This window comes from Symsagittifera roscoffensis, chromosome 9 (genome assembly GCF_963678635.1).
Source record: "Symsagittifera roscoffensis chromosome 9, txSymRosc1.1, whole genome shotgun sequence".
In the NCBI taxonomy this organism is placed as follows: domain Eukaryota; kingdom Metazoa; phylum Xenacoelomorpha; order Acoela; family Convolutidae; genus Symsagittifera; species Symsagittifera roscoffensis.
Window position 1 is genome coordinate 12,535,677 of NC_087070.1, and position 26,308 is coordinate 12,561,984.

Consider the following 26,308-nt stretch of genomic DNA (forward strand, 5'->3'; position numbering starts at 1 on the left):
GATATTTCTGCGTGCGGATTCTTTTGTAGGAATCTCTTCTTTCCCTCTGTGCCCAAAGATAGAAATAATCGTGACACCAGTTTCTTTTGTACTTCGTTGTAGAAGACATTGTGTCCGACTCGTGGGCCTCTTGTTTTTCTTTCTTCGTTCTCCAATACTACTCTGTCTCTTGCTAATTTATCTCTAAGGATCCTAGCGTTTCTCGCATCTTCGTTCTCCCCTTCCCTGGGCGTTTCCGGGCGTGGTGGTGGTTCCTCTAATATGTCTTTTGGTTCTTCCAAAATAATCTCTGGGTTCACATTTTCTTTGACCGTAACCGCCATGAGAAATTGTTCGAACCAAATTTTGAATTGCCACGGAGGGTCTAGATTCGCTGATGCCCAAAATACCGGAATTCCCATATCCGTTCTGTTGTCTTGAGCTGCGAATCCTGCTGGCTGCGCCATGTGATATGCGTTGCGATATCAATTGAAAACAAGTTGTAATTCAATACTGTATTCTGAATATTGAATTTAGATTTTTTCTTTTCTTGGTTTCTTATGTACTGAGAGATAGATCATTGTTAAGTACTCTGATCTCTCGCTTAATCTCAGTGTCAACACTTACGTATGACCTTGAGAATACCATAAAATAATGATTGAGCACCAGAGGTTAGATGTACATACGTATAAAAAATACTGCTACTGCAGTAGCGGTATGACAAAAAGGGTTCAACTCGCACAGCTAAATGAAAAAGCTACAGATCAATCGATCTATGTTTTTTGCGCCGGTCGAAACATAAGCGTTTTTGGTCGCGCTGGTCGAACTATACAGTCGGAAACTGCCTGGAATAGACATCTTGTGTAGTGTCAGTCGAAGCATATCGAGCCTGTGTCGAGTCGGTCGAAACATCGATTGCAAACTTCGACCCGGGTAGCGCAAAGTCGCGCAAAACATTGTGGTTGTGCAAGTCGCAACATTATAATTATGAGATGCCCAAAGTCCCAATATGTTTTTTTTTCGGTCGAGCAAATTCGCAACGTTCCCTTTTTTGAGCCGCATTGGACGCAACATACCTTTTTTGGGTCGTGCAAAGTCGCGCAAGTTGCTTCAGTCGCGCAAAGTTGCAGTGTATCCGTTTTCAGTCGCAATGGTCGCAACATACCTTTTTGAGGCGCAAAGCTGCAAAACATCTTTTTTGGGTCGCGCAAAGTCACGCAAATTCTTTTAGTCGCGCAAAGTCGCAAAATACCCATTTTAAGTCGCAATTGTTGAAGGAAACTTCGTAAATGCATCAATTCTTACAAAAACCGAATGACTAGAAGTATACAATTGCCGCATACATTGTGAAAATAGCAGACCTATGTAAAAAAAAAGGTTCTGTAATCAGGAAATGTCTCTAAAGTGAAAGCAGGCTCAGCCAGGCATATTCAGGCCATCATATTTATTCAGGAAAGTTAGAGCATATAGTTAGTTACCGAGATAACCCAGAATAATAACTACTTAAAACTAGTGATTCAATTGGATATTGCAAATCATCCTATATCTATTCAACAGCTCCGTTCTTGATTTCATCAATATCAGAAATGACATGAAAATAAGACGAAATTGTGGAATTGATACTTTTTCCAATGTTTAAAGGAACAGTCTTTGACATGCATGACTACTCCTCATTTTCTACTAGCATCAATTTCCCAAAGCTGTCAAATTTTCCTCACAAACTAATTTGAAAGTTGAGAGAAACTGAAGGCCATGTCACTCTTGAGTAGTTATTCTGGGTTATTTAATTAAAAAATTAAATATCTTCTGCACTTTTTCTTGTACAAATGTTTTCTCCTCGATTTGTATAACAGACTGAAAAAATAAGAGTGGTTAGATAATAACCTTAAAATTGCGTTTTTGTTTATTTTTGGAAATGTTTTGATATGCATGATCACACTATTGTTCCGATGAATTTAAAATGTTAAGAATTTTGTCTGATTTGTTACTGATCTTTTGAAAATTCTTGAGTTTACAGTTATCAGCTTGTTAATGTGAAGAACTAAACACCAAACCAGTGGCTTGCGCTGAATTTTTTTTTGGGGGGTTTCGAAAAATTGTGAAAATTTTGCCGACCTTTTTTTAGGTTGACCACTTTGATTTTCCCAGCTCTCCCAAAATAGTATGAGGACCCTTTTAAAAGTTAAAAAATTTCTGCGTCGCAGGCAAATTTTTCAAAAAACAGGCAAGAAAAGGCGTTTTTAGGCTTTTTTGAAAAATTTTGACAAAAGTTTCCGTTTTTTTTGGCGCGTTCCTCCCTCAAAATTTTTCATATTGGCGCCGTTAGAAAAATTTTTAGGTTAATCAGTGAAAAATGGTTGTCATAAAATTATACCCCTCTGAAAAAATTTGGCAACCAGAATTGAGAAAAGGGGCCGTCGCCACCCCCCCCCCCTGGGCACCCTTCTGCATCAGACTAAATACCAATCAATCGAGTCAGTTCAAGTGTACCTGAAGAGTCAGTTTCTCGCTCTCTTTTCTTCAAATGAAACAATATGCAAAGATATGCTTTTTCTTGCTGATCATACAAACATAATGGAATATTTGTGCTCGGGGTGATATTTTTTTTCTTCAGACAAATTTCGACTTTTCAACTAACCATTTTGACAGAGCTTCTTATATCATTCAAAAAGTACTGTTGTCCTTAGCCTAAAATTGAAAAGATGTTTCACCTGTGATTATTTTTGTAAATTTATGGGGGTTTAGAGATTGCCATTTTGGCTAATTTGGGACAATTAACGCGCGATATCTTTCGCGCTCTTAACGCGTAAGCGGAGATTTAATCCGTCTCAGAAATTGTTCCAAATTGGTTAAAAAAAGCTTATTTGCCGAATTGTTTGTTATTGGGAGCGAAATCTATCACTTTTGCACGAGCAGATTTGTTTTCTTTCATTTTTTTATTACATTTAATTTTTATTTTTTTCATGTTGTTACAGCTCAATAGACCTTAAAGGGTAGTCGGAACATTCAGGGCTAGTCATTCAGGGTAGTCGGAACATTCAGGAACAGTTCTAGTCATCATAGTATCTTAAGCCAAGTGGGTGGAAAGCAGAAGCAAAGTTTATGGTAACGTCTTATTGTTCCGACTTTCGATACGAAAGCAACAGAATGTTTGTGCTCGGTTTGGGTTTTTTCCTGCAGAAAGGTATTGTTGTCTTGAGCTTAAATTTTAAAAGTTATTTCACCTGTGATCATTTTTCGGAAAGTTATGGGGGTTTAAAGATTGCCATTTTGGCCAATTTGGGACAATTAACGCGCGATATATTTGGCGCTATTAACGCGTGAGCGGAGAGTTAATCCGTCTTAAAATTGTTCCAAATTAGTTGAAAGAAGCTTACTTGCCATAATTGATTTGTTACAAGGAGCAAAATCTATCCTTTTAGACTTTGTATGGCGGGTGGGGGGATGATTTTCACAAAAAAAATCAAATTTTAGTTTAAAAAATTGCATTTCATTTTTTCTTACATTTCATTTTTTCATGTTATCACTGCTCCATAAAACCTTAAAAGACAGTCGGAACCTTCAGGGCTTCGCCCTGATACGAGTAGTCTTGTTCTAGTTTGTATTTGTTTCGAATATAAAAGATATCATCAGAAATTAGTTTTCAATTGCTAAATCAACTACAGCCAGAGTTTGTTGATCTCTCAAAAAATTTCATGATAATTTTGGAAAATCAAAATCTCAAACTTCAATAACTAATCTGTAGATTAAAACAATGGTGTGTAAAATTGCGAAAACATGAAAAAATTGATTAGATATGAAGAAATATTTTATCCGATTCACTCAAAATATTTTCATGATTGGTATTTATGAATTGCTAAAAAACAGTTTTTACAGATTTCGAAATCTTTCAAAATGCCTTTTTTTAAAATTAAACGCTATCAAAAAATTTTAGAATTTTAGAAAACTTTTTACTTTTGATTAGTTTTTGAGAACGCGCTTTTGAGTAAACTTCAGTTAAAAAACAGTGCAGAAAAAAATTGAATAGTTCAGTTGTTTTTTGTATTCGGAAAAAAAAAGTTAAAAAGACAGCACCCTAATCTACCAAAAACACAATACGGTCCTAAGCTATCCCCATTTTACATCATTTACAGGATTTCATATCACAAATACGCAGTTGTGGTTTCGAAATTCAAAAAAGCACATTTCGTCATGTAAGCCAAACATTATCATCCAGAGTAAAAACCAAAAAAAGAAATGGCCTAAGTGCCAACAGTTTACAAAGTTTGCCGTTTAGAGGAATTTTTGAAATTGCAGCATTACTATTTGGATGATGACCTAAACATCTACGATGCATGACTGATTATTGTACAATTTGTTAGATATTACTTTTTGATCTCTAAATCAAATACTACCAATTTTTGTCAAATTTTGTAAATCTCTGTAAGAATTGTGCGTATACTTAAAAAACCTAAAATTTCAATTGCCATTAAATTATCTGTAAAACAGTATCAAAGGCATGTTTTCTAAACGACGGAGGAACAAAACTGTTTAAATTTTCATGAGCAAAAATTTTCTATGACATGCAAAAACTGTCATGTGGATAAAAAATGAAGAGAATATTTTTGTTCCGACTTTCGATACAAAAGTAACGGAATATTTGTGCTCGGGGTGGGTTTTTTCTTGTCAAACAAATTCCGCCTTTTCAACTAGCCATTTTTGACGGAATTTTTTTATACCATTCAAAAAAAAATTTTGTCTTGAGCTTAATTTTGAAAAATTTTTTCACCTGTGATCATTTTTCGGTAAGGTATGGGGGTTTAAAGATTGCCATTTTGAACAATTTGGGACAATTAACGCGCGATATATTTGGCGCTATTAACGCGTGAGCGGAGAGTTAATCCGTCTTAAAATCGTTCCAAATTGGTTGAAAGAAGCTTATTTGCCATTTTTGATTTGTTACAAGAAGCAAAATCTATCCTTTTATACTTTATATGGCGTGTGTTGGGATGAATTTCACTAAAAATGTCAAATTTATAAAAGTGTTTCATTTTAACTTATTACATTCAATTTTTTGAATAATATTACTGCTCCATAAAACCTTAAAAGGCAGTCGGAACTTTCAGGGCTTCGCCTTGATACGAGCAGTCTTGTTTCTGTTTCCTTAAAGTAGAATCCTGATTTGTTCCGGAATAAAACAATGAAAAAAAATCTCTCCGAAAAACAATTAATTTTCGAAACCATCACAAAAAATGGCCTGAACATCCTTGATTTTTTGTGAGCCAGCGCAATAATTTTTAAAAGGCTTAGAACTCTTAATGAAGCGTTTGGTTGAGGAATAATTGACTGAAACTGTGAACTCATAGTTATGGGCGTATATAGGGACTTGAAAGTCATTTAAGTTTTCGAATAAAAACATCTACAAAAAAATTTCTCTAAATTTTACATCTCTCGGTTGTCCCTGTAGGATTATATTTTGGGACAAGGAAAAATTATTTAGCAAATTCGATGTTAACAAGTACGTAATTTTTTGAATGAAACGAAATTTAAAAAACGATTTATTTTTTATTGTTTACTGTTGTATCAGAAAGGTAACGGATTTTAATTGATACGATAGCATACTAGACCTCCTAAAAACAAAATTCAGCTCACAAAATGCCAATTATCTTAGAGACAGAATCCAATAAGTCTATGAAAAAGCAGAATTTTAAGAATTCCATGATTATGTCCTATCCTGTGGCCCTACACAGTGACTCGGTGAGAAGCCTCTGATAGTAGGGGTCCCCCTCCTCCAGTGCAAGGCCCGTTCGTGGTGCCAGAGTAATCACTGAATGCTAGTGACATCACTTGTTTTTCTCAATTGTTTCGTTTGATTTGTTTTCGGCGCAGCCCAAAAGCCCTTTTTCCTCTGATTGGTAATCAGAGTGGACCCGGGTTGACCAAAAATGCTAGTCATACAATTTTTAAAAATGAAAAAATGCTAATAATACACTTTTCATGCAATTCCATAAGTACAGAAAATTGCATGAAAGGTCTATCATTAGTGATTTTTCTTATAAGGAAATTGTATGACTTTTCCCATAAACTGAAAAAATGATTTTTCTTTTAAAATTCAATTTCTCGAAAATTTATGTGATCTTGACCGACCGCAAGTGACAAAACCCATGGTTTACTCAAAACTAGAGTCACCCAAGATTTGATCGTTTTGCATTCAAAATGCATTGGAAAAGACCTAATTTATATCAAAGTTTTCTTTCACAAATTTTATACTAAAAGCATTCAACTTTTAAATTTTAGCAAACGTTTTTAAAGATGACTATTTTTAAAATTATAGTTTTTAAATTATCAGATAACGATGAAGGCATACTTAAACTTGCGATACAAAAGAAATAGGAGTGTTTAGCGTTTTTGAAAAAAGTTATGCTGAGAAAGTTTTAGTGTATTCAGGACTACGTTATGTACACAAAAACGTTATGCACACATGTTTGTTTGAGTACAAAACTCGATTTGCGGCTGAAAAGAAAAACAAAAAATTTTTTTTTGGGGCATCTTCAAAATTACTAGGAAAAGTTTTTGTTGTCGCCATCAAACAAATGCTAGTCATACAATTTCCATATATGGAAATTATATGATTAGCATTTTTTGACAAACAGTTTTTCTTTTATCTTTAGTACGAAACATCGACTATTATGCCAAAACATGAAAAAATTCGTTGAAAATTCGATGACACCATTTTAGAAAAATGTTTGAAATTTGTATGACTAGTATTTTTTCATAGACTTGGTTTATGGAATTGTATGACTAGCATTTTTGGTCTATGGACGTCAACCCAGGGAACTAGTAATAAAATGAGCCGAGTGGCTAGCAAAGATCCAAAACGCATCAGCTTAATTGGTTTTTTCCATAAACATCTAGTATGAGGTCTGTTGAATTTTGTCCAAAGTTGAACAGGTTTTTGATATCATGTGGGCAGCGTTTTGCACAAAGGACATACGTTTATCTTTTGTGGGTAAGAGTTTATCTTTTAAGAACAGAGGTTTCAATCAAAAACTGAAGAAAAAAAAACAATTCAATGCTAGTAAATTTAAAAAATTACAGGAGTAAATTAAAAACAATTGAAACAACAATAAAAGTTGTTTGCAGCACAAGGTAAAACCGTGATGCGGAAAGGCAGCCTGCTAACCATAATGAGACAAACGATAGGCCGACGTTTATTTTATTGAACCGGAATGTTTTCAGTTTCCTGGCGGGATTCGAACATAAAAACTTTTTCGACCTGAGCGCATCTTTATTTCTAGGACAGGTGTGCCGGAGGAGACAAGAGCTTTAGATTTTTTAAAGAGTACTGATATGAAATTTAAAATTTATTATAATGAAAATAGTAGTCCAGTATTTTGATTTATCGTTTAAGCACAGTGACTCAACTGCTTTTTTATGTATACTTTTAACTCATTATGCATTATAACTTTGGGATTGAACTCTTGAGAGGAAAAAACGCATCCGATCCGCCTCTTTCCTCATTTTACCCTTGCTTTGAAATAGCTATTTTGTTTGAATGATTAGATGCCTTTGGTGGATGTTGCAGATGAGAGTTACGATTACGTAATAGTTGGAGCTGGCGCATCTGGCTGTGTGGTTGCGAACAGATTAAGCAGAACGTGCAAGACTTTGTTAATAGGTACGTATCTTTTCAAGGTGCATAAAAGTTCCCAATTGTTTTGACCAAATTCCTTGTTGAAAAACTGCTCTTTTAAAATTACCCGCACTCGCAGAGTTAATTAAAATAACTTTATAATTAAAACAATTAAATTTCCATTGAATCAAAAGAGCGCTGTAAATGTTTATTTGCAAGCCAGGGCATATCTAGGGTATTCTCTACGGGGCGTATGGTGTAATTTTCAAAAAAAAATCAATTTTTTTCGAACTTTTTAGTAACTATTTGTGCTTTAGAAAAATTTTAAGGTCGGTCGGCCGATATTGGAGTCTTTAAATGGCCTCAAAAGTGCACCCTTTGGGTGGTCAGAGGGTCGAATACTTGAAAGAAGTAGCCACCCAAAACTGCTTCTGCTAGCTTGGTACTTTGAAGCTTTTGTTATATACTGTAGGTGAAAGAGAATCTTTCTCTAATTTTAGAGGCCGGTGGAATAGACTCCTCATGGGAGATTCTGATGCCGCAGAATGCGGGTAAGACCTGGGGTGACGAGAGGTACAGCTGGGCTGTGAACTCCACTCCCCAGGAGGGGTTGAAGGGGAAAAGCACTCCCTGTTTGCTGGGGAAGGTGTTAGGAGGCTCTGCTAGTGTGAACACCCTGTGTTGGATGAGAGGACACTCGTCAGATTATGACTCATGGGAAGAGAAAGGTGAGCTCACAAGTGTATGACGCATTCGCTTTTGCGGCCCAAATAAATACAAACAAAGGAAATCATAAAATAAGTTTAAAGAATCATGCGCATGATCAATTTGTTTTCGCAAGTTTTGAGAAAGCCGTTTGATAAAACGTGTAAAATATTTGTCCTTGCAATATTTACACAAATTGAGTGCCTATTTCGAAATGTTTCTCCTTAAACAAAAAAATTAAATGTTTTGGAATGAATTTTGTCGTCAGGCGTCCAGGGATGGAGTTGGAAGGATGTGGCTCCCTACTTCAAGCGGGTGGAGGGGTGCACTTTCAAGTGCGACAGAGACACGAGGGGGACTGCAGGTCCCATGAAGTTAACAAAGGCACCCAGGACCCACTTCGTGGACACAGTACTCAAAGCAGCTGAACAACTGGGATGGCCAGTGACCGAGTGAGAAGCTGTTATGTATTTGAAGTTGCCGACAATTAATTTCTCCTAAACTAAAAAACTAAATTCTTAAAGTTTGTTAAGTGAAGTGTTAAAATTTTCAATCGAACTTTTATCCGTCCAGATATGTAAGTATTCATATACTTTTACAATAAAACCATCCTAGGTTATGGACGCTAACATTAATCTGGCGCGTTGAAGGTCATTTTTATGTTGTGACCTTCAACGCACCAGTGAAGCTATTAGGACTTCACTCAAGGAGCGACGAGTTTGTCTATGGTTTGTTACCGCATTACGGGGCCAAACTGTGCATTGGATAGGCGCACAACTTTGTGTCTGTATGTTCCTGGATTCCAAAGTCTTTAAACATCTGTCATGGTATCTAAATTTAGTTCAAGTTCCATTTCTAGTTGTGCTACTTAATTCATTTATCTGTCTGGCGCTAACTGGTATTTAACTTTCGGAGTTTGTCTGTCACCTTCGGATGACAGCTATTTTATTGTCTCCGACTAACTTTATGAACTACGGTTACGTATTAAAAAGGATTAAATTAACACCTCGAAACCGTCTTTTCACATGGCGCAGCCAACAGGCCAAAGTGGGGGGAAAAACCCGCTGGGGATTACATCGTTTTGGCCTTCGACGTTTGCAGAGCCACCAATGCTATGGGAGTTTTGGTTCAATCGTTTTCAATGGGGGATGGTGGCCAAACATAGTATAAACCCAAAGAATTTCTATTATGCCAGTACTTTAACCGCAGCGCAGGTTACAGATTTACCAGAGGAGGTAGACGGGAAAAATCGCCTGGCGTCGGAGCAAACGCTTATCTCGAACTTGTATTTGTGTCTGGGGGAGAAAGGACAGGATGAGCTACATAAGAGGAAACCACACCTGGATTTATCTACAACAAGGTACTCCAGAGTTTTGGATACTATTGAAACAGAATTCAGAAAGGAACGGAACGAAACTTACGAGACATTCCAACTATTGGCACGGAAGCAACAAATAGGAGAATCGCTGGAACAGTTCCACTCAGTGTTAAGTGGGCTGGCCGCCCGATGTAGTTTTGGAGCATTGGAGACCAGGATTTGGCGGGATGTGTTCATTGTGAACATGAACACAATAGGGAGGCCCAAAATTAGTTATGTCGCTCGACGAAGACACCGGAGGAGGTGTACCATATTGCACTTTCATATGAACGTGGATACAAATATGCTAAGTCATACGGACCAGTAACCGGAGGAGGAACTAGTGGCACTGCCGGCGGAGCTGGAGCGTTCCAAATCAAGACGGAACCGGTGGGAGCCATCTGTGGAGGATACAGAAACAATAGACATAGGGGCCGGGGATCGTTTAGAGGGCGAGCAGAAATGAGAGGGGGTGATTCTAGAAGACGCTATAATTGTGATCAACCCAATTTTACCCCGGAACACCTCACAACTTGCCCAGCCAAAAATGCGATGTGTAACTTCTGGCGGAAAACGGGACATTACGAGAGGACTTGTAGGGGAAAGCAAAACAATCGGGGAAGACCGGCAGTGGGACTAATCCAAAATCAGGAAGATATAGAAACTAGCGAAGTAGGCGACGCGGAGGATACTTACTCGCAGCATGAGAATTCCGTTGGCTGGGTTAATACGCCGGTAAAGAAGCAACGCTCGTGGGATTCGGATAGCTCAGGAGATTATGTTGTCATGGCTATCAAATCTCGGAGAGAAACAGAAATAAAAGTGGCCGGCGCACGACTACCAATTAAGGTAAATGGAAAGCAAACAAACGTTTGGATAGACAGTGGATCACCGATTTCAATATTCACCATTGGGGAATTGAAACGGACGTTGGGCACCGCAGGCGTCAAGATGAAGGCACCGACACCGACGGACGATGAGTTCAGGGACTACGGAAACAACCCCTTACGACTACTAGGAACGATGGACGTATTGTTGGAAACGAACGGATGGGTGACCAACGCGAATATCAGAGTGATTGGAGGAAGCAGACCATCAATTATTAGGAGAGACCTAATGCCAAATCTTGGATTACAGATAGTGCAGAAGGCACTGGAGGAGAATGTGATGTCGGTACAGAGCGATCAATCTGCGGTCGAGGCGACAGAGGTGGCGGATTCACTAGACCACTGGCAGACCTATTTCAGTAAGCAATTTGAAAACCTTTTTAACAGAGTCGGGAAAATTAAGAATTATAGGGTACACGCGGATTTTTTCGAAACCTTAACGCCAATTCAACAAAAAAAGCGTAGAGTGCCAATCACATTGCAGGATAAGGTCGATAAGGAAATTGATAAACTCTTACGACAAGGACACATTGAAAAGCTGAATGAATGTTCGGATAAGTATTTTGTTTCTCCGATTGTAATAACAGTGAAAAAGGATGGATCAGTAAAATTAGCGTTAGAATCCCGGAAGCTGAACAAGCAAATTCACAAGAATAAATACCAAATGCCGAATATTGAAGAGCTTATGGATACGGTAGGACAAACGATAAGCGAACGGAAACCAGGAGATGTATATTTTTCTACTATGGGTCTTACGTACGCGTACGGTCAATTACCACTTAGCTGGTGGGAGGAAAATCAACGTGCACGTATCGCTTTCAAACGGGGTTCTACGGCCTTACAACCATGCCAGCGGAATTTCAAAGAGTGATGGATACGATCCTTTCGGAATTTCCGCAGGCGCATGCTTTTATTGATGACATTTTGGTGGTCACCAAAGGCACGGAGATTGAGCATATCTCGACAGTTGAGAGAATTTTGCGGAAGTTGAATCGCGAGAAAATGTCGCTTAAGCTCACTAAATGCCAATTTGCTCGTAGAGAATGTGAATGGTTGGGGCACAAAATAACTCGTACCGGAATAACACCGCTCGTCCGAAAAACGGAACCGATCGAGTCGCTTAAAGCATCAAAAATGGTGTCACAACTTAAATCCTTTATGGGTTCCATTCACAGCTTGCACAAATATCTTCCGGCGCTGGCGAAATCATCAGCGTAATTGCGCCCACTATTAAGCCGGAAAAACGATTATATTTGGAGCGATGAATGTCAAATATCATTCGAAAACCTGAAAAAGCAGGTGGCAAACATAGTAGAACTTCGGCATTTTGATATACACCGAGATACAAGAATTGTGTGCGACGCTATTCATAACGGGCTCGGAGCGGTCCTTGAGCAACTAAATTCCGACGGCTGGCGGCCGATATCGTTCGCATCCCGTTATTTAAACGAGGCAGAGAAAAATTATTCAACGAATGAATTAGAAATGCTGGCAGTTGTGTGGGGTGCGGAATATTTCCGCAACTATGTGCTTGGAAGAAAATTTTTAATAGTTACGAATCATAAGGCACTAGTATCATTGCTAAATGGGAACAACAAAAAGAACAAAACAATGTTCAGCAGATTAACAAGGTGGTTAGATCGTCTTATACCGTTCGATTTTCAAGTAGAGCATAAACCCGGAGCAAAGATTGGACTCGCTGATTATCTATCAAGGCATCCCACTTTGGAGCCTCAACCGGTTAGCACCTACGATTGTATGTTTACGGTGGCAAAAATTGAAAGAATTAGATCCGCCCTCGGATTTGAAAAGGAAACTTTCTCCAAAAATAGACTCGAGTATCCACCGGTTACTAATAATAGACGCGTTTGTAATATATCGAATAGAAAACGACCGGTAGAGGGCGAACGATCATGCGATGGAAATTGGACCAATCACAGAGCGACGAATTGCATTTCCGGAAGGTCAATTAAGTCTGGTAATAATTTAGTTGGGACTATTATTGAACTAACTTTAGTTACTTAAACTCTTCAAAAACACTCAACATTTCTCCAAATTCTTCAACGAACACTTTTAAAACACACTTTAATTATGGAAAGTAAAATCAGAAAATTGTTGGAACGACACCCCAGCATCAGCAGTAGCGATGAAGTAGAGGAGATTGATGTGGATATGCAGGCGGTTACAACAGAAGTCCGGAGCACTAAAACAAATACTATTATTTCCATTCCGTCGGTTTACCCTGGTGAAAGTTATCCACCGGTTAATCCGGAAAATAGGGTTATGTCCATCATTCCGAGAAATTGCAAAATCGTCAGTAAACAAACTGCTCTTCCCGAATTGTTTATTCTTCGATTCATAGAATCACAATATAATTCAGATCCACAATTACAAGCCATTATCGAATTAATTAAATGTAAAGACCCTCATTTACACTCAAAAATTGCAGCGATGAGTAAGTACTTTGCGCAGTATGCTCAGGTCTTTCACGTAAGAGACGGATGCCTGTGGATGGACGAGAGACTAGTGATCCCTAACACCTTGCAAGCGGCGGTGGCTAATAGGCTATATTATTATCACCACGGGAAATCAAGTATGTACGACGCGGCTAAAGACATTTGGTACCCGTACATGTTCCAAAATTTAGCAACTACCGCCGGGAATTGACAAGAATGCACATTAGCGGGTAAGAACTTGAAAAAACATGTGTTCGAAGAATGATATAGGGAAAATACCTGAGCCAAAAGAACCGAATGAAACGGTACAACTGGATTTTTGGGGGCCCATTAACTACTTGAAGGAGTCTAAAAAGTATGTTTTGGTGGCGGTGGATCGGTTCTCACGTTGGCCATCAGCTATGGTCGGTAATACTAACCGATCGGATAAAATTATTAAATTTTTAAAAGCATACATAATTGCCCATGGAGTTCCGCGCCAAATTCCAGTTGATCAAGAAACAAACTTTATGTCTAAGGAGGTTAGGGCATTTTGTCATGAACAAGGAATTGAAATCCTCATCTCGCCAGTGAATGATCATAGGGCAACAGGATGTGTCGAACGCACGATTGGCAGCATCAAGAATTCAGTACTTAAGTATGCGCGGGAGGATAAACCGGAACCCTTGGATCGAATGGTCGAAAGAGCCCTCGGAGCTTTAAGATTTGTTAAAAACGCCACCCTCAACATAACACCGTTCGAAGCGCACCACGGTCGGGAAGCTAACACCGTTCTCAGAAATCTGGCTAAAAAGCCTACTTTACGGAACCTAAATTGGGAAAATGTAATACGATCTAAATCTGCATGTTTAGATGAACGAGACCCAATCGCCCAAGCAATGCCGGAGCCTATGGATACCAACTGGGGAATCCGATCGGACACTGAGTACGACCTGAAAAATAGGCGAAAACCCCTGAAATTGGCCGATGACTAAGCCGTTAACCAGGAGGATGAGCCTGGAATTGTGCGGGCGCCAAGTGACCCAGTAGCAATACCACCGGCAGTGGTGATGCAGAGGACCGGGGAGCGTAATTTAAATAGGTATAGACCATTAAATTCGGACATAGTTAATCAAAGTAAGCATACTATCGAAATGAGTAATGGTGCTGTGCTTAGAAAATCGGGAGTAGCACTAAAGAAAGCTAAAGTTCCAAAGAAACGGGCACCGGGTCAAATCGCGGCACCACCAACGCCAGGGGACCTAAAGAGAAAGTTACTGACGCGATGTAACCAGCCAAGCAGCTCCAAAGGCACCAGGGGAACTTTCCATAGCACCATGGGAAAGAAGTCACGATTCCAAAATTTGGAATTCGCGGAGGATTCAGACTCGGACGCGGAGGATCAATTGCCACTAATCACATCGAAGCAAGCAAAACAAACAAGTGGGGGAACAAACGTTGGGGAAAAGGGACAAGGAACGTCTAGTGGGGGACAGGATCACGTAATCTAGTAATTACGAGACAACGACAGACTACACAATCGCACGCGAGCAGGAAATCGCAATGAACCAAAGGAAGGGAGATACCGGAGGAATCACACCACAGGAAATTCCAGAAACCAAAGAGAAAAAGCGGGGTCGGAAACAACGACTTGTTTCCTACTCAAGTCAGGATTCAGCTAGTTCACTGGATGAAACTAGTTCTAGACGGTCGGGAAGAAAATGAACCGCAGTGACTAAGATGGGGGCAGTCATGATCGATAACATCCAAAAGACGGATAAGTCAGGAGCCAAATGAAAAGGAGGAGAAAAAGAAGTATGAGTAACAAACTTATATAAACAATTTACAAAACTGTCATATGTACGTCCAGGGAGAGGGCATGCTGTGAAACGGCAAAAACTCAAAAGTTTGTGTTTTAAAGGTGTTGTAGTTGAGTGACAAAACTTGTTATTAACCCTATTGATTACTGTTAACATTGATGCATTGGATACGTAATTAGAGTCATTAATTTTTACAAGGAGGGAAATGTCATGGTATCTAAATTTAGTTCAAGTCCCATTTCTAGTTGTGCTACTTAATTCATTTATCTGTCTGGCGCTAACTGGTATTTAACCTTCGGAGTTTGTCTGTCACCTTCGGATGACAGCTATTTTATTGTCTCCGACTAACTTTATGAACTACGGTTACGTATTAAAAAGGATTAAATTAACACCTCGAAACCGTCTTTTCACACACCTTAAAATGAAAGAACAAAAGAAGAACAAAGGGAGCGTCCTTGTTGCGGAATCCGTTTTCAATTCACAAAATGCACAGTTTGGCTTCGTAATGCGTAAACTGCAATCGGCAATAGACCTCCACTTCTAAGACCACAATGTCTATTCTCAGACTTAGGAGTTACCTTACTGAGGGATAGCAATCTCCGAGTGAAATGGTACCAAATATCTAAGGATACCACTATGGGTGAAAAATACGCATTACATGGCGCAGTCAGCAGATCAGAAGAACTATTCTACCATTCTGACACAAAAACGCAGCTGAACCGCCAGTATAATGGTTCAAGTGGATTGTAGGACTCCACATGGCGACGATTTTAGCCAAAGAAAACATCGACATTCGCAAACTACTATGGAACCGACCCACTCCTCCACGTAGACCACCGTCACTATTTCTAGAAGAAGAAATAGCGGAAAAAAACACAGAGACATAATACAACGAATAGTTAGTAATGGAGTACTAAGCGAAACAAAAACATGGGATAAGGCAAAAACGAGCATTAAAGTTACACCTGCTACTTCTGTCATGTTACAGACAATGTCCTAAAGGTATTTTTGTAGCAGAAAAAACAGAATTTGAAAAATAGAACTTCAACTGCAGAATATAGAAGAGAAACAAACCGCTGGAGCATTTCCACGCGAAGATAGTAGAATTAGCATCCAAGGCAGACTGTGGAGATCGAGAAGATGAATGGATGAAAGGTAAGGTCACAGCTTATATGCTAAATGGAAAAATATCAGCAGAACTTCTGAAACAAAAATCAAAAATCTGGGATGTTGTAAGACTATCTTCAGACAAAAAGAACTTGGAGAGGCCGCAACTCACGCCGGAGCAAATATACGATACGGACTGCTGGGGAGAAGGTGAAGGTATAATTGGTCGCCGAGCAACTAGAGGCAAACACTCAGAAATAGTGAGTCTGGAGAGTGATCAGCCAGAGGGCCAAGGTTCAAGTTCTAGACATTTAAAAACCAGCATCCAATAACACTTAAGTGACAGAAAAATCACCACACAAAAACTTAAGACAGCTGGATAAAAATTCGCTAATGATAGCACGAAAGCCATTCATGTTCCGACAAAAAACGCAAGACGGGAAAATTGTTACGTACGCCGCACACACTGCATGGGTACAAACAATCGAAAAGCAACTCAACCGACTTAGGAACAACGGATTTGCTTACGTATCGATCCAAAAATGTACAGAAACTGTCGACCGACACTACTAAGTGACTTTTTCGCCTACATATCAACCCGTCATAAAAAGAGCTAACAGTTTTTATACATTGAAAATCCCGGAGTACCTGCACCCCAATGCTTTTCGAAACTGCGGAAGGACAAAATGAGAAGATATAGCAAAACAGCCAACTAGGAAACAATTATTGGTACAAGGCACCTGCAAAACTTTGGGGGAAAATCCAAAAGAAGTCGGGTGAGCGCAGCAGCACATTAGGACACACCAACTGGGGCAATGCACCAGTAAACAAGCACGAATGCCACAAAAGAAAGCAAGTGACTGGCAGGAGCACAGCAACTGGCAATAAACAAGCCAAACAGCTAACACACCATGTGAAAAGCCTAAGAGGGATATCAAACAAACCAAAAGACGGGTTCATTTTCCTTGTAACACCCTTGTCGACATCGGACTAAGAAATATCACAGAGTTTGTCATCAAATTTTTGTCAGGCAGCGAGCTAAACGGACAGGATGGAACACCAGGAGCTGAGCTAGCAGGAACCTGAGAGGGAACGAAAACCTGACGGCGGAGGATAACACGTCAGGATTCAGCTAGTTCACTGGATGAAACTAGTTCTAGACGGTCGGGAAGAAAATGAACCGCAGTGACTAAGATGGGGGCAGTCATGATCGATAACATCCAAAAGACGGATAAGTCAGGAGCCAAATGAAAAGGAGGAGAAAAAGAAGTGTGAGTAACAAACTTATATAAACAATTTACAAAACTGTCATATGTACGTCCAGGGAGAGGGCATGCTGTGAAACGGCAAAAACTCAAAAGTTTGTGTTTTAAAGGTGTTGTAGTTGAGTGACAAAACTTGTTATTAACCCTATTGATTACTGTTAACATTGATGCATTGGATACGTAATTAGAGTCATTAATTTTTACAAGGAGGGAAATGTCATGGTATCTAAATTTAGTTCAAGTCCCATTTCTAGTTGTGCTACTTAATTCATTTATCTGTCTGGCGCTAACTGGTATTTAACCTTCGGAGTTTGTCTGTCACCTTCGGATGACAGCTATTTTATTGTCTCCGACTAACTTTATGAACTACGGTTACGTATTAAAAAGGATTAAATTAACACCTCGAAACCGTCTTTTCACACACCTTAAAATGAAAGAACAAAAGAAGAACAAAGGGAGCGTCCTTGTTGCGGAATCCGTTTTCAATTCACAAAATGCACAGTTTGGCTTCGTAATGCGTAAACTGCAATCGGCAATAGACCTCCACTTCTAAGACCACAATGTCTATTCTCAGACTTAGGAGTTACCTTACTGAGGGATAGCAATCTCCGAGTGAAACGGTACAAAATATCTAAGGATACCACTATGGGTGAACAATACGCATTGTATGCCGCAGTCAGCAGATCAGAAGAACTATTCTGCCATTCTGACACAAAAACGCAGCTGAACCGCCAGTGGAATGTCCCAAGTGGATTGTAGGACTCCAGATGGCGACGATTTTAGCCAAAGAAAACATCGACATTCGCAAACTACTATGGAGCCGACCTACTACTCCACGTAGACCACCGTCACTATTTCTAGAAGAAGAAATAGCGGAAAAAAAACACAGAGACATAATACAACGAATAGTTAGTAATGGAGTACTAAGCGAAACAAAAACATGGGATAAGGCAAAAACGAGCATTAAAGTTACACCTGCTACTTCTGTCATGTTACAGACAATGTCCTAAAGGTATTTTTGTAGCAGAAAAAACAGAATTTGAAAAATAGAACTTCAACTGCAGAATATAGAAGAGAAACAAACCGCTGGAGCATTTCCACGCGAAGATAGTAGAATTAGCATCCAAGGCAGACTGTGGAGATCGAGAAGATGAATGGATGAAAGGTAAGGTCACAGCTTATATGCTAAATGGAAAAATATCAGCAGAACTTCTGAAACAAAAATCAAAAATCTGGGATGTTGTAAGACTATCTTCAGACAAAAAGAACTTGGAGAGGCCGCAACTCACGCCGGAGCAAATATACGATACGGACTGCTGGGGAGAAGGTGAAGGTATAATTGGTCGCCGAGCAACTAGAGGCAAACACTCAGAAATAGTGAGTCTGGAGAGTGATCAGCCAGAGGGCCAAGTTTCAAGTTCTAGACATTTAAAAACCAGCATCCAATAACACTTAAGTGACAGAAAAATCACCACACAAAAACTTAAGACAGCTGGATAAAAATTCGCTAATGATAGCACGAAAGCCATTCATGTTCCGACAAAAAACGCAAGACGGGAAAATTGTTACGTACGCCGCACACACTGCATGGGTACAAACAATCGAAAAGCAACTCAACCGACTTAGGAACAACGGATTTGCTTACGTATCGATCCAAAAATGTACAGAAACTGTCGACCGACACTACTAAGTGACTTTTTCGCCTACATATCAACCCGTCATAAAAAGAGCTAACAGTTTTTATACATTGAAAATCCCGGAGTACCTGCACCCCAATGCTTTTCGAAACTGCGGAAGGACAAAATGAGAAGATATAGCAAAACAGCCAACTAGGAAACAATTATTGGTACAAGGCACCTGCAAAACTTTGGGGGAAAATCCAAAAGAAGTCGGGTGAGCGCAGCAGCACATTAGGACACACCAACTGGGGCAATGCACCAGTAAACAAGCACGAATGCCACAAAAGAAAGCAAGTGACTGGCAGGAGCACAGCAACTGGCAATAAACAAGCCAAACAGCTAACACACCATGTGAAAAGCCTAAGAGGGATATCAAACAAACCAAAAGACGGGTTCATTTTCCTTGTAACACCCTTGTCGACATCGGACTAAGAAATATCACAGAGTTGGTCATCAAATTTTTGTCAGGCAGCGAGCTAAACGGACAGGATGGAACACCAGGAGCTGAGCTAGCAGGAACCTGAGAGGGAACGAAAACCTGACGGCGGAGGATAACACGATCGAAACGAGAAAAGGATTCGGACAAAAACGGGCTGCAACCACCAAATTCGATGGCACAACAGGATGGAATCATCAAATCGAAGATAAAGATTAAGATGAAAAGGGTTCAACTAACAAACAGCAAAGAGAAAAGAAATGAGTGAAAAAAATACAACTCTATATTAAAGCTTGTAAAACTCTATTAGATTTTGAGCGCGACCAGGGAATGTTATCCCTCCAGATATGCAAGTATTTAAATTATTATCCTTGTAAAATCGTTCTATTATTTAATGCTATCAATTGTGCTCGGCTTTGAAAAGCGCTTTTATAAGGTGACCTTCGCGGCACCTGTGAATTTTTTTAAGACTTCACTCAAAGAGCGATGAGTTTGTCTATGATTTGCTACCGTACTATACCGTTGACGATAGACCTTCGCTTCGCTACCTTCACTACCTCACCATCATTGAATAGCGTGGTATTAATGCCCCACCATCGGTGTTGTACGTGTGGAAACTTACAACATACTTAAGGATACCACTGTGAGTAAGCAAAACGCAGAACAGTAACGGCAAAAAACTAAAGTGTTCTTGTTGTCAAATGTTTCATACGCTTCACTGGAACAAAAAATCCTTGTTTAACTTTGGCGTAAAAAAAAAGCTGCAAGCATCCTAATTTTCGAAACCAAGACTTCTTCGTTTCAAAATCAGGCAACAATTAGAGTTTTTATTTGACCAGGGACCTGAACGGGGGCAAGATGGAAGGCTTCGCCCAGATTGAGTCGCACACTTTCAAAGGGGTGAGATGGAGTCCCTCGCAGGCATACCTGCACCCGGTGCTCCACAGGGAGAAGCTGCACGTTCTCTGTCACACCAACGCATCAAAAGTCATCATCGAACAGTCATACGCAGCAGGTAACATAAGTGTCTTCTCTTCTACAGAACTGTTATAAAAACTCTTCTAACTAAGATCTCCCCTAATGAATATAGTTTACGATAAATAAATTTTTTAAAAGAAAATAGATTTTTAAAGTCTTCTCATTCAGGAGCGGATCTAGGATTTTCTCGAGGGGGGCGGATTTTCAAAAAATTTTCCAAAATTTTGACGACCTTTTTTTAGGTCGACCAAATTGATTTTTCGAGCTCTCCCAAAGCACTGTTTTGACCCTATTTTTGCTAAATTTTCTGCGCCGCAGGCAATTTTTTGAAAAAAAAAAAACAGTCAAAAAAGCCGTTTTTGGGCACTTTTTTGAAAAATTTTGACAAAAAAATCGCGTTTTTTTCGGCGCGCGCTCCCGCTCAAAGTTAGTATATATTGGCGCCCAAGGCGCCTTTAGAAAAATTTTAGGGTCGGTCGGCCAAAAATGGATTTCTGAAAAAGTATCAAAGGGGGGGCTCTTTGGGTCGGCCGGGGGTCGAATCCCTGAAGGGGGGCGTCCGAAACCCGGCCCCCCCCCCCCGCCCCCTTCCTAAATCCGCCCCTGTTCTCATTCCTTAAAGAGGTTTCCCGAATCTTAATTTCATTTGAGGAATCGTGCCATCAGTGTGACTTTACAAATTCTGAAAACTAATTTTGAAGTTCAAAATGAACTGATCTTTGAGTAAACCCAGGTGTCGAATATCTGGATTCCAAAACTGGAGATATGAAGGAAGTGATCGCCAACAAGGAAGTGATTGTCTGTTGCGGTGCCATTTTGACACCGAAAGTCCTTCTTCTCTCTGGAATTGGACCGAAAGCAGAACTGGAGGCACTGGGAATCGAACCTGTGTTGAATCTACAAGGAGTGGGGAAAAACTTACAAGCACCCATTTCAGTGCCGGTTGTCTGCACTGTCAATTCGAATAATTACTACTATGAGAAGTATACGGGCAACAAGAAAGAGATGGCGAACCGTGATTGGTTCGTGAGTCACTCGGGACCTCACGCTTCGTTCGGAATCCAAGTTGCCGCGTCTATCAAAACCGACGACAACGTAAGAGAAGGGTTTTCAGTGTTACGAGAAAGATAATGTTTTTTGTTCTTTTGCTTCCCTTTCATCTATTTTTGTTAACATTCAAACTAACTTTGATGGCGTATAGTCAATGTAGGACACTCGATTGCAAGGTTGATTTTTCTGGCTCATAGTTTATAGTTCACCTACAATTTGTTAATGGTTGGGAACATTTTTTTAGGTCGGAAAAGACCAGCATACGAGCACGATTAAGGTTTAAAAACCACTTTAACTCCTCGCTTTTCATTTTTTGTGCTCGAATCAGTAACCTCTAATCGCGATCTTCCAGAAAAAGGATTATTTTTGTCGTTTTTTTTTCAAAAAATTTCTCCAATGATAAGAAGTCTGATTTGATGATTTCAATTCTTGAACCCATTTTATGAGAAGAAACAAATTATTGCGCTCCAAACTTCCAGCCAGTAAAACATAAAAATTGAATCGTTTAATCTAGATTCAGAAATCCAACTGTGAGTTTGTGAGTGAATTGGCTTAGACTGTTTGTAATGGTTTTTTCTTTTGCTAAAGCTCGACAGACCAAATGTCAATTTCATGGTGTCAGATGCCATTTTTGGGCCCTTTCCACAGTCTAACGGGTTCCAGAAAGACCACAGCGAAACACCCGGATACTCAATCATGGTTGCACCCAACCAGTGCTACAGCCAGGGATCCGTAACTCTGTCCAGCAATGATTTTGACGACCCACCCCTGGTAGATTACGCAATGCTGAGTGATCAGCGGGACGTTGACAATGCGGTAGAAGGTGTTCGGCTAGCACGAGAAGTGTTTGAGCACGAGGTTCTTTCTGACGATGTAGCTACTGTGATTCTGCCTGACAACAATGTCCAATCAGACAACGAGTTGGAGGATTACGTAAGAGAGATGACGTCATCGCATGGGTACTACAGTGGGACGTGTAGAATGGGGAGCTACTCGGACCCCCTGGCAGTGACTGACAGCCAGGGCAGAGTGTGGGGAGTGGGCCACTTGAGAGTGATTGACAGCTCCCTCATCCCAGATGCACCCAGTGGCCCTCTGGTCTCTGTCTGCACCATGCTCGCCGAGAAGATATGCGACAAGATCGAAATGAGAGACATGAACACCAAATCAGTTTAAGTTTGTGAAAGACAAACGAACTGATCTAAATTCGACCAGAGCATTTCAATTAACAACAGGGTAACCATCTCAAAGCCAAATCATCAAAAACGTCTGTAAAGTCTGAATATATAAGACACTATTATAAATAACTTATTAGTTGCCATCAATTAACAATTCTGATTTCTAATTTGCAATAAAGCTGATAGTTCTTTGAAGCAAAAGTGGACGAAACAAAAAAAAACACATCTATAAGTTAGTCGGAAACAGAAGCTGAACTCGAGAGAATGTGACGGCCCGTAAATTTACGCAGAAGTCTTCTAGATTTTGCTGATTCATTCCATTAACGCCACAAAAAATTAATAACCGTTTAATAACTTAAAAATGTTTGAGGCATCAATTTTATAAAACGATGCTTGGACACTTGGAATTTCAGAAACAATTGCATGTTAACCTTTCATAAGAAAATTGTATGTTCTTCTTTCACGAGAAATTTTTTATTGTTCCGATCAGTAGCGGATTTGACAGGGCGCGGCGGCCTTGGGCGCCAATGTTTACTAATTTTGAGGTGGAAGCGAGTACTGAAAAAACTCAATTTTTTCGTGAAAATTTTCCAAAAAATGCCTTAAAACGCCTTCTTTTAGTCCTGTTTTTCAAAAATTGTGCCTGCGGTGCAAAAAATATGGCCAAAACACGGTTTTTTCAGTCCTTGGAGAAGTTGGGAAAATCAATATAATCACCTAATAAAAAGGTCGACAAAATTTTCGAATTTTTTTTTAAAATACCACCCCCACGAGAAAATCCTAGATTTGCACCTAGCTCCGACCATTTGGAACAAATTATCAATGTTATGGGGTGAGTAATATATCGCGTTAAAGCTTTTTCAGTCGTTATTCGAACAACGTTAATAAAACGTTGAAACGTGTCGAGAAAAAGCGGTTCGAAATTTTTAATGTTTAGTCTAATTTCGAGCAAACAAGGTGAGCAAGCAGCCTTTTTTTGATATTCAGCCAAAAAATTTACCACAATAACTCCTCACAGTAAGTCAATTGGCATATCAACCCTAATTCGAACACCATCAAATTGTTTTTGAGAAGTTGTCCCAGTGTTGAGAAAAACCGGTTTGAATTTTCGAGTTTTAGTGTATTTTCGAATGATTCAAGCAAGGGAGCAAGCTTAATAGAGAAAAATAAGCCATAAAACTTTCGCAAAACTGTTTTTGGAAAGCTTTTAGTGCCATTTATGGAAAAAAAAACTTTTAAAAAATAAAACCATTTCTGCAAAAAAAAACTATTTTGAACTTTTTTTTGAATTTTGATTTTTTTTGTTCTTGTTATTTTTCGACAAAAAACTATTGTGCAATTTGCTTATGCTACTGTGACCAATGAAAATATTTAAACTTTTTTCTCATCCTTTTTTTCAGATCCTTTCATCCTTAAAAAAACATGAAAAAAAAACTTATAGAGACTTTTGATGAGTTACCCATTAAATCTCGACTCCACCGTTGCAAAGAAGAGCATTTTTTTATACAAAGGAGACGTACCAGAGCACGCGAGCTAAATATTTCTAAGTTACATTTTATTTGAACAAATTGGAACCTGATCCAAACTACATTTTATGATTGGATAAATTAGATATTTTACCACTGTAAAGTATTTAAAATTAACCAATCATGATCCATCTAACTAACAACCCACTTATTTGTAAGTGCTGAAATTACTTGTAATTTCAGCACCAGAGAGAGATTTGAATTTAACTTAGAAATTAGTTGTCTCTCCAAGAGAACTTCAGCAGCCGCAACAAACCAGTATACCCTAGATCTATTGAGCCTAGCAGAGACTAGTTAAACACCCTGAGACTAGAAAGTATAAGAGTAAGATTAGGAGCGGTATTAAACTAAGAAGTTGCACGAATCTATCCGGCCGAAAATAAGATAGCGTGACGAGCAGACGGTGTACCCTATCCGAAATTACTCTATGAGTTAACCACATCGGTCCTAACTCATCTGGTGCGATTAACAGGTAAGTATAATTTCAAATATTCTTTACTAATAAATTTAAATTAATACTAACCATTCCTTACTCATGTTTCTTTTAGATTTTTAGTCTTCATACCACGATCATCAGCAAAAAACAGAAAACAAAAATAAAAAATAAAACCTTGTTAAAATTATTCTAAACTTCATTAATATTTTCCACAAAATAATCTGATAAAATTTATACCAAATGTAGTAAATTAATTTATAAATTATTCCCCCATAAAGCAGTAAATTTAAATATGATGAAAATTTATAACTTTAAATTTCCCCAAAACTAGCAGTTAAATTGAAATTCTATGTATTAAATTAATTAAATGAAAATGCAGTACTAACCTTTTGATATTTTCATTCACTCGCACAAGAATTATATCCAAACTCGCACAGCTCGCCCACGAAGAATTGTTTAAACAATGAATTTCAATTTCAAGTTTTCACACTTAACCTCTCTAACACACGATAACAAGTTTCAAACTTTCCTTTAACCCGGTTGGAAAGGAATTATATACTAAACCAAACTAACCAACGCAGCTTACTAAACATCACAAATCATAAAATAACAGCATGACTAAGAAAAGAAAGCCAACGGTACCCAAACCGGATTAACCCAGTTTAAAACTGGATAATTTATTCTTTTGAAGACTATTATAAAGTCTAAGAAAGAAATAATAAAACACAAAAAAGTCGAAAGACAAACCCATAACAAAAACAATTTGATTTTTGAAAAAAGGACACAACCAAAGGAACATAAGAAAGACCAACTTAAAATCAACATAAAACATTATCACATAAAAGGACCTCTCAAAGAAACCGCACGAAATCTTACTCCCACTCCTGGCCTAACCCACCAGAGAGGACGTCCTGAGCATGCTCTATAGCCGGCCTAACCCACCGCGCTACATCCACGCTTTGTGACCAAACTTTTATTTTTAATAAGAGGTACTCAAGGGCGAGTAACTCTTCAAAATAACCGAACTAAAACAAAATGCTTTTGTGAAAACAACTAACTAAATTCATAATAAAAAAACTGAACTAAAAAAAAATTTTTTAAAATGTAAATTATATCTTGCAGTATATAGATCAGCATACAACACCAAAGACGAACATCCAAAGACAAAATGACCCCACTACACTCGAACAAAAAGGGCTAACCACAACCGATATGAAGTCCACAATCACAACTCAAAGGATTTAGAGTACGACTTGACTTCGCAGAAAAGGACTTCATTGAACTAGACCAATGACCACCTCGATGTTCAAGTATACGTACAGATCCGAGTTACAAGGCATCCCCTCCACGCACAATCTCCACGCCATTCCCAGACGAGGTTGAACATAAAACAAGTTCTCTACATAATACAGAAAAACCCGTCATAGCAAACCATTTTGAAATCATATTGATTTCGTTGGGAAACACAGTCGTTGTCACAAGAAGACACAACGATTAATGCCCCCAACTCCAGCGTCCTGGAACTTCTCTAACAAGAGGAACCGGACAAGAATACGATGTTGGCCCAATACCAACGTTCATCGTCCATCCTTTGAATTGCAGAAAGATAATTCTAAAAAACTCTGTAAAACCCGGATGGGTGGAACCTGATCCAAACTAATTTTTATGATTGGATAAATTAGATATTTTACCACTGTAAAGTATTTAATATTAACCAATCTTGATCCATCTAACTAACAACCCACTTATTTGTAAGTGCTGAAATTACTTGTAATTTCAGCACCAGAGAGATTTGAATTTAACTTAGAAATTAGTTGTCTCTCCAAGAGAACTTCAGCAGCCGCAACAAACCAGTATA

At 38.9% G+C, this 26,308-nt stretch overlaps 2 protein-coding genes across 4 annotated transcripts in view; one reads left to right on the top strand and one right to left on the bottom strand.

The window, feature by feature from the left end:
- The window catches only part of LOC134853918 (choline dehydrogenase, mitochondrial-like), a 32,333-nt gene extending 9,678 nt beyond the window's left edge, over positions 1–22,655 (top strand). Inside the window, exons 2-7 of the mRNA XM_063869884.1 lie at positions 7,522–7,636; positions 8,092–8,319; positions 8,565–8,748; positions 20,122–20,297; positions 20,994–21,355; positions 21,899–22,655. Coding sequence (XP_063725954.1) covers positions 7,522–7,636; positions 8,092–8,319; positions 8,565–8,748; positions 20,122–20,297; positions 20,994–21,355; positions 21,899–22,486 — 1,653 coding nt within the window. The 3' untranslated portion in view covers positions 22,487–22,655. The remainder of the gene's footprint in view (positions 1–7,521; positions 7,637–8,091; positions 8,320–8,564; positions 8,749–20,121; positions 20,298–20,993; positions 21,356–21,898) is intronic.
- Positions 1–26,308, bottom strand: part of LOC134854607 (probable E3 ubiquitin-protein ligase MGRN1) — a 283,436-nt gene that overhangs the window by 117,441 nt on the left and 139,687 nt on the right. The window lies entirely within an intron of this gene.